Source organism: Berghia stephanieae, chromosome 9, assembly GCF_034508935.2.
Source record: "Berghia stephanieae isolate SIO BIC M18660-M18661 chromosome 9, UCSD_Bste_1.3, whole genome shotgun sequence".
Taxonomy (NCBI): domain Eukaryota; kingdom Metazoa; phylum Mollusca; class Gastropoda; order Nudibranchia; family Aeolidiidae; genus Berghia; species Berghia stephanieae.
In genome coordinates, this window is record NC_088368.1 from 34,493,035 (window position 1) to 34,508,746 (window position 15,712).

The window sequence follows — 15,712 nt, forward strand, 5'->3', positions numbered from 1 at the left end:
CATTTAGGTCATTTCAGCGCGAGTAAAAAGGAAGCAAATCGGATAGTAATAGTAATAAATTCTAGATTTACAATTCACACAAGAAAAGTAAGACAAAGGGGAAGGGTACAATTAGGGAACAGATGTAGATTCCATAGTTTGAGATCAACTACAAGTCTCATCCACAGGATCTCACCCTCACTGAGAGGAACACACTCAAATGCTTACATTATAAATTCAGACAAGTCAGAGGAAGAATTTCCTTATTTAAAAAAAATAAATTACATTTCCCCCATCAATCTATTGGCAGTGAGAGGGTTGATGTTTGGTGCTGGTGGAACAAACATGTATAGTTTCCCACTCTCCACAAGTTAGCTAGGGTATCAATGACAGTTATCATCTCAAATGCTATAAAAACGGAGGTTAATGTAGTAAAAATGGGGCTCAAAGGCAATTTCAAAAATTTCCTCCTTTATCACTTTTTGTTGTCATCATCAAGGATAAATGAAAGTCCATGTTGCCTTTAAGCACGCTGACTGTCATCAAGCACATAATTTCGGACTCGAGCATGTTCTTACTGAATTTTTGCTATCACACCTACAAACATGGTAACTTTGTCTTTGGCATATGTCATTACTATTACAAGTGACAATATTTGATTCTGTTTATTGTGGTCCAATACCCGTTTCATGACCCATTAAACAAACTTGTCATCATTGCAGTGCGAGTGTGAGATAAAGAGAAGAAAGGAATGGATGGAGAAAGAAAGAGGCAGATGAACACAAATACACATAAACACTCACTATTTACCGTGCTGTTTATGTTTTGTTTGTTTTTAAGGGTTTTACGAGGAGAGGGTTAAACCACCCCTTCTCCTTCAACACATTTATTTGTTGGCTCTACGGTGGCAGTTAAGCATCAGGCATGATGAAATAGGGCAACTGAAATTAGATATCGATATACAGTTCCACTACTCTGCGGATGATTCCCCATGTTTACAACAAGATTAAATCTGGGTGATTCTTCCTTTTCCTTTACCCAGCATGGATAGAGGAGGTATAGATAGAAAGCATCATAGACCAAAAACACACATTGGTGTGAATAAGAAATAGTGAGCTTTCAAGAAGCACACTTGCCTCTGAATGAATGTGCTCAATACATTTTGCAAGCCAACAACAAACCTGAACATGTAAGATGACACATGAAGACTGTGTAAGTTACTACACATATTACAATGTCTTTTCAACAGAGACAACTTGTTACTGGCCAGGTACTCATTTTACACTTGAGTATGGTGAGAAAATGTGAGTAAAGAGTCTTTCTCAAGGAGTCAACTTTGCACCGCCCATAGCTGCAAAAACAGTAACTTGGACGAACATTATAGCAAGCAATGTCGAACCACTAGACGACAAAGCAGCACAAGTGGTGATCATAAATCTTGGAAGAAAACTTCCTGGGATTCCAGAACAAGTGGACATGCCGGATAGCAGCCAACTTAACTGTGTAAGGGCTAGAATTCGTCTTAACAGACAATTCCGTACACAAGATACATGTGTATGTGTGTGGGAGTGAATTTACCTAAATGTCCACGAATTTACCTAAATGTCCACACCTACCAATGCAGAAGATCCAGGGTTTTACTTCAGGATGAACAGATAGTAGTAGTGGTAGTTGCAGTAGAAATAGCAGTAGTAGAAGTATAAATAGTACCAGAAGTAGTGGTATGTAATACAGTATTATAATAGGAAGAGGAGAGGTGGTAGTAGTGGTAGTAGTGGTAGTGGTGGCAGTTGGATGGAGGTATAGCAGTGCTAGCCACAAGAATAAAAATACCAATAACAATTATGAAACTTGTAAAAACAATGAGTTACTAAACAAAATAACTTTTTATTTCAGTTCTAGTTTTCATTCATCAATTTATCATTGACGTTTCAGGCTCAATCTTTGCACTACCAAAGACCAAAGGCCTGTAATTAATGTTGATAATGAAAATATGCCACAATGCTGTTGCATAATGCAACCCTTGCATAGAGGACAACCCAATTATAACAGAAAACCAATAATTATACATCTGAATGAGGGATGTGCATAATCATTTTTCACTCATGTTTTGAAATTAAACAGCGCTGAAAACAAAATGGGGCCAAGTCAACCAACGCCAGGGACATCTTTTAAAAAAAGAGATGATGTGACAGTCGAAAGGTTACTTCGAATACATTTTGTAACTACCAATAAGCATCCAAAAAAAAAAAAAATAGATTTTTATATAACACAAGATACCCATAAAACTTATGAACTCAAATTGCTAGACAATATCAATGACTAGAGTATTTAGACTTTCATATACGACAGTATCCATAAAAAGGGCCCCTAGCTAATAGCAAACACTTAACGCCTGTTAGGTCATATTACATTTTGCAGACACATCGCCTTAAACAATCAGGTACTCATTTTACACTCGAGTACAATGAGAGAATGTGAGTAAAGAGCCCTTTTTAAGGACTCAACTATGCACTGCTCAGAGTGGGACTCAAACCCTGGACTGGAGACGAGTGCCATACCAGCAGAACACCCATCAGCAAAATAAGTAATATTGAGATGATTTCATTTTTTTTAAAAATCATTACTCAAAAAAACACTTATGTATACTGCTTCCCTTTCTCAGAGCTGTCAACTCATTATACACATACAAGATGCAATGCTAAGAATGGGACTCGAACCCTGGACTTAAGGCGAGTGCCATACCAGCAGACCACTTATCTACACAATGACCAATGAAATTAGTAATATTGAGATTGAGATGATTTACACCAAAAAAAAAAACCAAAAAAAATTAAAAATATAAATTACTAAAAAAAAAAACTTATGCACTTCCCTTTTCCCTTTTGTGCGGCTATGTGGTCTTGTGGTATGACACTCGCTTTCAGATCAGAAAGTCCTGAGTTCGAGTCTCGCTCGGCGCATAGTTGAGTCCTTGGAAAAGGCTCTTTACTCACATTCTCTCACCGTACTCAGAAGTAAAATGAGTACCTGGCTGTTACAGCGTTGTCTCTGTCCGAAAAAATTGAAATATTGCCTGTTTCGTTCTACATGTTACGTGTTGATGTTGGTCAGGGACCCCTTATAAAGCACTTTGAGCACATTTAGTGGATATTGCGCTATATAAAAGCTCAATTTCTCAAAGCTGTCAACTCATTATAAATATACATACAAGAAAAACTGGATTAGGCTGGAAAATCAGGATATCTTTTCCTGAGGCCAAGATCAAAACAATCTTTATTTTCACAAAATATTTAAATATTCCAATTTCAAAAATTCAGATCTTCTTTCCAATTAAAGTAAATCAATAGGAATATTAGAATTTACAATTGTAATTATTGTTATAAATTATGACCACTCAATAATAATGAGGAATTAAGAATTGGAAGGCTTTTTGTTTATTGTTTGTTTTTAAGGGCTTTATGGCGATTGCAACACATTAAGGTCATATCAGCGCCAGTAAAAAGGAAGAAAATGGGATAGTAAAAAGTTTTAGAATTACAATTAAAGCACCCAAAAAAGGGGAATCGGTTCAAATAGGAAACATGTAAATTCCAAGAGCACACTATCAAAGTACTTAGTTTGAAATCACCTAAAAGTCTGATCCATACACAAGCACAAGTCCCCACCAAGAGGAATACACTCAAATGTTTACGTCATATATAATAGGTAAACAAAACATAATACAGTGCATAACTTTACAAGGCAAAAAAATACCATCTCACAAAACTAACTATTCATTTGACTGTTTCCCTCTCAGCTAGGGTATCCGACCAGGACAAAACCAAGAAATCTCATTCCAAGACAAAGACAGAAAGCATGTTGGAAAACAATACAGGGGGATAGAAGACACAGTGAATACCTCCCTGCCTACTATGGGAGGTCAGGAACCCCACCAAGTAGAAAACTTTATACTGAAATTTAAATATCACAACTATAAACATCACATATATAAACATCACAGTCATCAAGAATAAGATTAAGGAAAAAACGTGATTGTAAAAAGCTTGTTACGATTCGTTTAGACCTTTAAAATAAAGGGGGGGGGGGATGTTCGCAGAAAATTCTGCTATCTGAAAAGAACTACGGGCAAAACTGAATAGTTGACAAAATCATGTCAGGAAAAGAAAAGAAAAACATGCAAGAAATGGAGAACAGTAAAATAGGTAAAGTTGTGAAACAGACAACAAGAATTTACCTCATCATAGTTCACCATTCAAATTCCTTTTTTTCATTTTAACTCACCATATACCTTCTTTCTATTTTCCTATCAATTGGCACGATTATATGAATTATGATAAATAATCCTTATTTACTCCTTTATCATAATTCTCATTTTTATCCCAATCATCTCCAAGTGTTTTAACTATCATCAATCGATCTCTTCACGACGTCTTTTCCGTCCCAAACTTATTGCACTCTCAGCAGAACAGTGCTCTTCATCATCATCATCATCACTGCCACTGCCACTGCTATCTAATTCGTAAATTAGTTTACACGACTCATTCTTTGGATTCAATCTGTCCAACTTGGGAAGATTTACCATATTACACTGCACAGATTTAGATTGTGCTTTCTCTGACACTTTTGATACCTGATTCACTTTGCCTCCTCTCCCAGCTTTATTATTCTTTCCATTTTTTACCAGTTCTTTGCCTCCTCTCTCAGCTTTATTATTCTTTAACAGTTGTTCCACATCCAAATTGTTCATAAACGTTAGGTCAGATGGGGATCCATCAACTTCTTCCTGAGGTGGTATCAGACAATACAAGTCCAATTTTCCACCAGCATTGAAACATTGTGTGAAAAGAGAGTAAATTTCAACATTTTTACTAATTGTAATACCATTGCTGCGACTATGGTCGACTTTCATGTTACGGTCATATGCCATTTTCTTGACTTCCTTTTGTAAATCACGGCCCACACATGGTGTAAACATGGGCCTGTAAAAATTCGAATTGTCATAGGCTTCAAGGAGGTCGCTATGGAAAGTGTCCGATATGTCTGACATTTTCAAAATTGGATTAGCTTTGCTATCTCTTTGTCTTTCCGCATCTTTCTCCTTATCATACCCCAATCCAGAATTCTTGGCTAGCACCTTGACAGCAATAGGTTCTATGATACCGCCATCTCTTTGACCAATAGCTCCTCCATTCCACCCCATCTTTTTCAGGAGTTGATGACCTTTGCTCGAACTATCAAATGCTTGTAAAATTTTCTGTTGTGGCTGCTGCTGCTGCTGCTGGTGTTGTTGTTGTTGTTTCAGAGAATTGTATGGCAAGACATCAACTGGCTGCAACTTTTTATTATTATTTTTCAAATGCAACACTTTACGAATTGTCCAGTGACATTTCTTTAGATTTATGAGAGATAATTTAAGACACAAACGATTTAAAGTTTTACTTTTGATTTGTGTTAACGGCAATGTTTTACATGCTATTATTTCGCTATCAAGTTTGACATAGCCAATTCTTATAGAATTACCATCGCCATCTTTATCTACAACATGAAAATATTTAAGGTTTTTTTTGTTTAAGCTTAAACTCTCTTTCAATACAAAACTGTGACCATCGGCGTCATTAATTGACTGGAAAAGACAAAAGTCTTTCCACTTAATGGGTTTTGAATATTTTGTCTTGAATTCCTCTCTCTCATGCTCTGTTTGCCAGGTGTCCAAAATGACATCATTCTTGAGACTAATATCTGCTCTGTTTGTGAAAGGGAAAGAGGAGGATTGTAAAGTATTTTGAATCAAGCAGAGATAAGGCATGGATATTTTGTCCAGAACTGATGTACAAATGAAATGATCTGGTTTCTCTGCTGTTGTGGCGAAAAAAGAAAACAAGATGACCTGCTTATCCATCAGCATTGAGTACCTGGAGCATGAGCACCTCCCACACTTCTTGATCTCCAACGTGATACCCGAGACATTTGATAAGACTTGTATTATGGTGACTGGTTTGGTAGAATCACTTTTGAAAGGAACTGTTGCATACATGTGACTGAGTTGTCGTACCATTTTTAAAAGTGGATTTTTTTCACACCTCCATGCAATGTAGGAATCAAAATCTTTATCTTGGGAAAATTTATTAATCCTGCTCAACAAAGAAAAGGGGGGCTCAGAACTGGTTTTCAACCTTGAATCACATGAGGGCATTTTTTCACTCGGCCCGTTGGTAATATTTTTCTGAGAAAGACATTTTAGAGGAAAAATTATTATTAAATAATAATGCAAATTAGTGGGCATGTTATTAGATTTACTTGAGCTAATGGTATTTTTACTTTTCAAAATTGATACGCAATCAATATAAATTATAAATGTATACCCCCCTCCCCCCCCCCAAAAAAAAAAGTCCCTTGACCATGAACAATTATCAAATGCACTATAGACCAATACCTTATCAAAATCGTATGTATGCCTACTGCCTTTGGCCAGCTACTCTTTCAAATGATTCAAGTAATTTTATGTGTAAAGTGTTTAGCCAAAAGAGAAAGACGTCAAAGTCGGAGCCTGCTACCATTGTCATCCACTGATGAAACTAAATGGTTAAAGACATTCTCAATCATCATTTGGGATTTTGTATAAGCGAAACAAATGTTCATCACATGAGAGAACATAGCACTTGATAATTTTTTTTCACAGGATTTAGAGTACAACTTTTTTCTCTCACCCTTTCCACAAGACTTACTACTTAAGTATCCCAAAACAATTAAAAATTAAATATGGAATGATCACAGCTGATGAAAACTAGGGTCCTGGTAGTTCATTCGGAGGATCACTCAATTCAAATGCAATCAAACCAGTTTTGAATGACAGCAAAGTTGATAATTTATATGATCTCTTTTCATTCGGTCATAAACATGGAAAATTCTTTTGTCATAAGACAGGAGTCCTCCAGAGTCATATATATGGCTCATGGAACAGTTTTCTGCATCATTAATAGCAACAGAAACACATGCTTGCTACCCTTAAATAGGATGCTAATCCATCAAAAAGTACTCTCTCATGGATCTAAAACCCAGCTACCCAATCACTACTAAGTGAGACAGACGGGTCAGAAAAAAAAAAAAAATTAACTTCACTCAGGACTGATTTTTTGAGATCCCTCTTGTCAAAGAATGGCATCTTATCAAAAGAATAGTAAAAAAAATATCAAAGTACGATGGAAATAGGATTAACCTGGATATAGCTCTACAGAACCAAATAAAATTAATCAGCCAATTTTCTGTAACTATTTATTTGACAGTAAGGAATTAATTGTCTGATACATGATGGTATGTTTATGTATCGGGAAGGAAGGGGCGAAGTGGTTAAGGCATTGCGCTGTGACCCAGAAGGTCCTGGTTTGAGCTCCGCACAGGGCACTTTTGTTTCTTTGGGCATGATCATCAACCCACAATTTTCTCACTTTGGATAACACAAGTGATTCCTGTTGATTATCAAATGCCCAGACAAGGACATAGATGCCGCGTGAAAGACAGTAATTACCCCACGAGGAAATTACATAACAGCTTAGGTGTGTAAAACGCTGAAACTGTTAAAACGAAAACACTATCACTATCATAATAGCAAATGATTAAGAAATTAATAAACAACTTTGACAGACAGAAAGAATAATGACTAACTCCCGTGTTCAAAATTACAAACAAAAGGACGGCCATTTCACCAGAACAACTAGATTTACAACAAAATTCACACATTCAAAGAAAAACACGCTCAAAAAATCTAAAACACCAATCTGCAAACTACAAACATCTTCAAAAATTCATTTTCACCCACACTATCAAAGACTGGAATGTTCTTCCCGAATCATGTGTGACCACAACAGATTTGGACACCTTCAAGCCAAGATTATCAAAATTCTTCAGCTCAAACACCAACCTTGGCTGCCACATTCAACAACTCTCTCCACCCTCGAATACAAATACTCAAAACTGAGTCGACTTTGAGTAACATTCAGATTCAGATTACTACCCAAGCTGTAATTTTTGTTTTAAGGAATATTTTTAGGAAGATATAATATCTATGCCTTTATTTTTTCAAGCTTCATTGTTCTTGGGTTAGACACTCTATACATGTCTCTATAACACAGCCCAGGTCCTTTTCTCTCGGAATAAGTTATTAAATGTAATGAGAGATGAATAAAACAAGATATTATGACCCATTGCTTCTATATGGCATTGTACCCAGACATGCCAAATTGAAAACTTCAAATTAAGTAATTTTTATGTCAATTTTTTGTAATTTGACAAGGAAATTCTTAATTTCTGAAATTGTGTACGAACAACCACAATATAATTATTATTATGACTATTAGTAGTAGTAGTTATAGATCTTCTTCTTCTTCTTCTTATTATTATTAAAGTATTATTAAGAATTAAACATTCGCAATTTTCCATAAAATTTCGTATTTGGCCATGAAATTTGACTAAAATTTGTAAAATTACGAAAAATTAGTAAGATTCGGCAGGTATGTTGTACCCAATGTCAAGTATTTAGCAAGTGATTAGGGACCAAAAATGTAATGTCAAAAAACTGGTTCCAATCTCATTGGAAGAGTAAAACCACTCTTCTGGAGAACTAAATACATACCTTGTGTAAATGATCTTCTGATTTCAGAGTAATGGCAATTTATTTTCTTGTCTAAATATACGCTGGTCGTCAATAAAGATCATCCATCCTTGCTTTTCTAAGTCCTGTTATCTTTATAATCTGCCTATACGCCTTGCAACAAACATAGTTATGCTACCTTATGATTAAATATGTAACCTAGTCTTAATTACTCCTCCAAAGGACAGGTTACGCACACTTTCAATGATTTTGGAACCAGAACAGTAGAAAGGTGTGACATCACGACTTTTCTTCCCAATTAGCATCAAATTCACCCAGACATGATATCAGTTTGAGACAGCAGTTGGGTACATAAAGGACAGAGACAATCAATTGTGGAGATTACAAAATTTTTTTTTTTAAATCCTGGCATCTCCAACATGATTCGAACCCCTGATATGCTAAGCTTGGAACTTACTATTGTGCCAGATTTACTTCATGATTTCATTATTACTTTAGTGAATTTTTTATTTTTTTCATAAAATGGCAAATAATAGTAAACCAATTTTGCACTTATGTCCTCAGCCTCTGTGGTGTAATGATAATGGTAGCAAGTGCTAACAAGTAATCTGAGGTTTGATATTAAGTTATGGAAGGCTTTTTTGATATGATGATTTTTTCTCTCATCTTTTCTATTTTGGCACTGTATCAGACCGTGCATAGCTTCTCAGATTTCTTATTTTTCTTTTTCATTAGTCTGTTTGATGTATAGTGGCTGATTATTATGATGTCTGTCTGTTTGATAAGAAGAATTTTTATTTCGAAGAGATTATTCTGAAAATTTTGCTTAAACAATTCTATGTTATGTTATGGCTATTTGGGCGATGTGAATATGAAAACCGAAGGGATAACGGCTCTGGTCAATTCAATTTTTCAGTCCAATTATCACTGAGAATCACAAAAATTGGTCACTCGAGTTAAAACATGTACATTATAGCTTTGATAATAAAATACAAGTATGAAGTACTTGCAACCAACATTTTCAAAACCATGAAATGAAAAGAAGAAAAATGATGTCACTTAGTTTGTTTATGTTTGTTTTTAAGGGTTTTACGGCGCTTGAAACACATTAAGGTCATATCAGCGCCAGTAAAAAGAAAGGAAATGGGATAGTAAGAAGTTCTAGAATTACAATCAAAAGAAAAGGTAAGACAAAGGGGCTTTGGTTCAAATAGGGAACAGAGAGGTAGATTCCAAGAGCACACCGTCAAAGTACTTAGTTTGAGATCACCTAAAAGTCTCATCCAGACACAAGCACAGGTCCCAACAAAGAGGAATACACTCAAATGTTTACCAATCATATAATATAATATGTAAACTAAACATAATACAATGCATAACAGAGAGATGATTTACAGGAAAAAAATATCATCTCCCAAAACTATAACTATACATTCGACTGTTTCCCTCTCAGCCAAGGAACTCCGGCAAGGATCAGGACAAAACTAAGTAATCTCATTCCAAAACAATGACAGGAAACAATTGGAAAACGGGTATGGGGGGATAGAAGACATAGCATGTACCTCCCTGCCCACAATGGGAGGTCAGGATCCCCACCCAGGATGTCACTTAAAAGCTAAGAAGAAAAAAAATAATTTAGAATGGTATGATTAAAAATGGCCAAAAGGCAGGTAACTCTTGTGGCAAAATGATTTAGCTGTTATACTTATGACCTATATGAAGTGGATCGAATCTTGCAAAGGTTCTATTTCTTCTCTCTCTCTCTCTCTAATATATTGTCCTATTTATTATTATTATCAACAGTATTCAAATATCATATTTGTTTTATTTTCCCCAATCTTTATAATTACCTTGTCCAAATAATCATGTGGCTATTAGAACAATATTGTACACATAATTGCTCCCTTTTTATTTTCATTGCGATGTTCAAATTCAAAGTAGTAGTTTTATTCCTGATATGCAAAAAGTCCACTGAGTTTTTACAAAACGTAATAGAGTGTTATATGGATAAGCAAAAGAAGTTTTTGGTACTTTTCTGGACATCAATCACTTCCTGTACCAATTTCAACTTACCTCAGAATTCTCTGCCACACCGATGTAGCCTACATCGTTTTCGACTTTTGGTTGCACTCTCATGCCTTTTGCCACACCTTCAAGAGATGAAATCGTAGATGTAGTTGTAGAAGCAGCAGTGCAATCTTTTACAAAAGGTGTTCTTGAAGCTTCCAGAATCAAACCAACTTCCGCATTGGAAACTATTCGTAAGTGTGGCAGAGTAATTTTCTCCAATACAGCCAATGCTAATTTCCTTTTGACGTCGTCAGGATCGGTACCATGAGTAACGATAATAGAGACAAGATTGATATCGTTGGAAAAGACCTGGCATATAACCTGTCTATGACCCTCAGAATTCACTGAGGCCTTAGAAACAGATTTAACTCTCTGCTTGGCCACAGTGGCACATCCTTGCAAGGCAACAAAAGGGTCAAGAGAACTTTTATCCATGCCAGAGTAATGGTTAGCCATTTCCAAAATAGGGCTTAGTTTTGTTAAATGGTCATGGTTGGTGTTATCAGATTCTGGTGGATTCTGAAGAGAGATAAACAAAAAAGAAAAAAATTACAAGATAGAGAAGGGATAATCTTTATATAGAGTTTACATCAGACAATCTTTTTTGAATGGTGGACAGTCCAGTTGATCTCAGGCAGACCGAAATGAACAGAAACATTATCGTTTCAACCCTTATATCCCAAACAATTCATTTTTCAGCACCCCTGAAAATTACCTTTGATTAATAAATAAACTGTGCATAACTACATAAAAAGCATGTCAGATTGCATTACCAACACTGACGAGATTTTGGTCGACTAAAAGTTTAAAGTTTTTCCAGCCTGAAATCAAATTTAGTGTTATTTAACAAAGGATTGCTTAGTGTATTTGAGTGGTTATATTAATAATATTAATAATCGATCTTTATTGTCCATAAATATGGCAATTTGTCATTTAGTTACACTTGTCATAACGTTATATGATAACTATAACATTGAACAGACACGTCACTCCTACCCATTCTCTCTCTCTCTCCCTCTCTCTCTTCCCTCTTTCTTTCACGCATGCGACATACACAACATTAACATATTCATTTCATTTTCAATTCGTTACATTCTTGGCAATTCAACACCAAATATTATCATCATTATCAATTGGTCACTTCATCTAACCTAACATTAGACAAATTAATCAGTCAATCAGTCAACGCATCAATCCTTGGTTTTGCTGTACCATATGACATATTCAACATTTTTATTGCTGATGGAACGAACGTTGATTTATACTTGTTAGTTCCACATTTAATCTGACAAAAACTTCTCCCAAATGGCAAAAGACCAAATTCATGGTATAAAATATGTTTTTTTATTGTTGGTAATTGAGAATGCTTTCCTTTCTATTGCTTTTCCATGAATCCTTTCTACTTCATCAACAGGAATATATATATATATATATATATATATATATATATATATATATATATATATATATATATATATATATAAGAGCATATGAAGACGAGACATTGTTCCAGAATTGAATTTATATTAATTGGGATTGAGAGTAATATTGTCCATATTGTGTCATGCATTGGGTTTTGATTTTCACAACCAGTTTGAACGTCAAACGAAACCATTTTAAGTCTCCTTCGATTGTTTTCAAGTTCTGTTTAAAATAATGCAGAACAAACTGATTGAAAAATGTTTAGAATTAAATGGAATGTGTGAATTCAATTTCCCATGAATGGTGGAAATGGGACGAATAAACTTTTTACAAGTTCATCTGTTCTTGTTTAAATTTTGGTTTGAATAATGGAATATTATTGTCGCTTAATAATAATACATAGCACTTATAATTGGAGTATTTGTAAAACGAATATATATACAGTCATAGTGTTTAGGATATCAAGTCAAAGAAAGCTTATGAAAGACATGTTTACATGTCATGTTATGTCATCACAACTGAAATACTTGATTTAAAGTATATTTGACACGACAACAACAACAACTACTACTACTAGTAACACTGGCACTTCCAATGCCAATAACAGATACATACATTATTATGATGGATATTTTGTAAGTTGGCTTGAGGAATGAGGACATCCATTTTTTTCTATCTTGATCGTCTGGATATCTCTTTAAAATGTCTGCAACACAAAATCAAAGGAAAAATAAGATTACATGAACAATCAAGAAAAGAGAGGGAATGATAGAGCAATTTTCAATCCTTTGTATACGTTGACATTAGCTACGTAGAATGCCATTTCTCAACGTAGTCTCCACCTCCCTAAAACTGATTTGACTGAACTTTGAGCCAATTTTTCACTATTATCTTGGCTTCTTCATCATCTTCAAAGCCATGTCTAGCCACAGTCCAAGTTTCCTGTCCTCATAAAACTGATTTGACTGAACTTTGAGCCAATTCCTTTAGTGGACCATAAAGATGAAAGTACGAAGGTGTCACGGCTAATGAATAAGGAGGGTGAGACATGGTTGTCCATCAAAATGATGCAATTACTTCCCTTTTCTGAATGTTTCTTTAATGTCCACCTTCACTCATGAAGATTTTTACATGAACATTAAGGTGAAAAATTCAGCAGTGATCTAGAAGCTCTGTAAAAAAATCTACCCAGTGGGTGCAATGTAACTTCCCACGGTAAATTGTTCCAATCTGTGATGGTTCTGGGGTAAAATTAGAATTTTGTGAGGTCTTTGGTGGATGTCAGGGGGGTGAAACTGTCCATGTGGGAAGTCCTGGATTTTCGTGTTGGTTATGGAGATCAGGATTTGAAATCGCCACTAGGTTGTTCTTTATCTTATACATCATGGTCAGGTGTGCTATGATGATGATATGGTGGTGGTGGCGGTAGTGATAATGTTGATGATGTGGTGGTTGTAGTAGTGGTGGCGGTAATAATGAAGTGCTGGTAGTAGTGGTGGTGGTAGTGACGATGATGATGTGGTTGCGGTGGTGGCTGTTTTAAAAGTGGTTGTAGTGATAATGATGATGTAGTGGTGGTGGTAATGACAACGGTGATGAAGTGGTGGTGGTTGTAGTTGTGGTGGTAGTGGTGAAAATATGGTGATATAGTGGTGGTTGTAGCAGTGGTGGTATTGATAATGATGTGGTAGTGGTTGTTATATTCCTGTTGGTAGTGGTGAGTGATGGTGTTGTACTAGTGGTGGTACTGATGATGATGATGTTGTTGTGGTCGTAGTAGTTGTGATTCATAAAATTCAAGGAGTTTTCTGCTAAAATGAAATTCAAAAAATTCTCAAGATTTTCTCAGTAATATTAATATAAAAATCAAGGAGTCCTTGAATTTAAGGCCACAGAAACCCTGCGTCCTCAGAGACAGCACAGCCATGTTCATTCATTCATGCGATCATATATATCAATCAATACAATGATTCACAGAAAAACTCCAGAATGAGAGGTCGAATGTTTTTTTATTCTCACCCAGGATGATGAGAGCTCGACTGTTTTTTTTATTCTCTCCAGGCCCAGGATGAAAATAGAGGCAGCCTATAAAGATAGCCGGCCTCTCGTCACGGATATCAACCCCGAACAGTGCCGACTTTTCGATAGTAGGCAACGTGAACTGATCTGGACAGGAACTGGATGATTATAAATTAAAGTTAAAGTCCGGGTTGCCAGATTATTTTTCAACAAAATGCCAGGGGAAGACTCAAAAAATGCCAAAACACTCAAAAAAATGCCAAAGTCTGTTGACTCCCACCCCCACTAAGAAAACTACTCACTTTTGATAGACAATTTACTATCATATCCTGGTGGCTTGCGTGTTTTCTTTTCTTTTTTTTTCTTTTTTTTTTTTGAATTATACTAAATTTCCTGTTGGGGTAATTTTTTTATTAAGAAAAGGTGTCATTTGAAGTATAATATACAAGAAAAGAAAATGCCAAATGAAAATGCCAAATGCCAAATGATTTTTCTAATGCCAAACGGTTTTCAAAAATGCCAGATTTTTGGAATCTGGCATTTAAAATGCCAAACTGGCAACCCTGGTTAAAGTCCGATGAGGGCGATGACTAAAAACAAGAGTGAGGAGAGGCAAGGATCTCGAAAAATTCAAGTTAAACGAAAATCGAAAGTAGGATTTCTATTTGCCATTTGCCAAATTATTTTTGTATATTATGCTAAACGCGATATATGAGAAATAAAAATTGCCGGGCAACACTTTTTCTGATAAAATCATTGACCTCCCTGACTAAAAGGTGGGTGAAAAAAAGTATTTCATTTTTATTTTCTTACTCACTTTGTTTTGTCATTTCAAGGGTGAAATAAAATAATTAAGTGCTATTATTGTGTATCTGTAGGTGGTAAATTCATTGAATTTTAATAAATTTCGAATAAATGCCAAAAATACCAAACCCAATTAAAAATTCAAACTGGCTGGTAATCTTGACCAAACCTTGCAGAAGTGAATATTGAAAAGTCAGAGAGAAATAAGTCTGAAAATAAAATCAAAATTTCAAAAAATCTCTTCAGATTCTTTTCGCCTTATATTCAGACGTAAGTTTTAGGAAAGTCAAGGCAGCACATACACACACGTGAGTTTAATCGTAGCCATAAGGCGCTTTAAAATTAATTTTCTCTGTTTTGAGGATTTGACATGTTAAACGCTCAACTGGTATCTTGCAATTGATCCTGATTCAGGGTTGCCAGTTTGGCATTTTAAATGCCAGATTCCAAAAATCTGGCATTTTTGAAAACCGTTTGGCATTAGAAAAATCATTTGGCATTTGGCATTTTCATTTGGCATTTTCTTTTCTTGTATATTATACTTCAAATGACACCTTTTCTTAATAAAAAAAATTACCCCAACAGGAAATTTAGTATAATTCAAAAAAAAAAAAAAAAAAAAAAAAAAAAAAAGAAAAGAAAACACGCAAGCCACCAGGATATGATAGTAAATTGTCTATCAAAAGTGAGTAGTTTTCTTAGTGGGGATGGGAGTCAACAGACTTTGGCATTTTTTTGAGTGTTTTGGCATTTTTTGAGTCTTCCCCTGGCATTTTGTTGAAAAATAATCTGGCAACCCTGTCCTGA

At 35.3% G+C, this 15,712-nt stretch overlaps 1 protein-coding gene across 1 annotated transcript; it reads right to left on the bottom strand.

Moving 5' to 3' along the window:
- Positions 1–1,824: 1,824 nt before the first annotated feature.
- On the bottom strand, positions 1,825–14,250 carry LOC144980110 (uncharacterized). Its single transcript, XM_078927651.1, has 4 exons — positions 14,102–14,250; positions 12,698–12,788; positions 10,664–11,179; positions 1,825–6,205 (listed from the first exon to the last, which is right to left on the bottom strand). Exons 2-4 carry the CDS (start codon positions 12,746–12,748, stop codon positions 4,391–4,393), a joined length of 2,382 nt encoding a protein of 793 aa, XP_078783777.1. The 5' UTR covers positions 12,749–12,788; positions 14,102–14,250; the 3' UTR covers positions 1,825–4,390.
- Between the last annotated feature and the right edge of the window lie 1,462 nt (positions 14,251–15,712).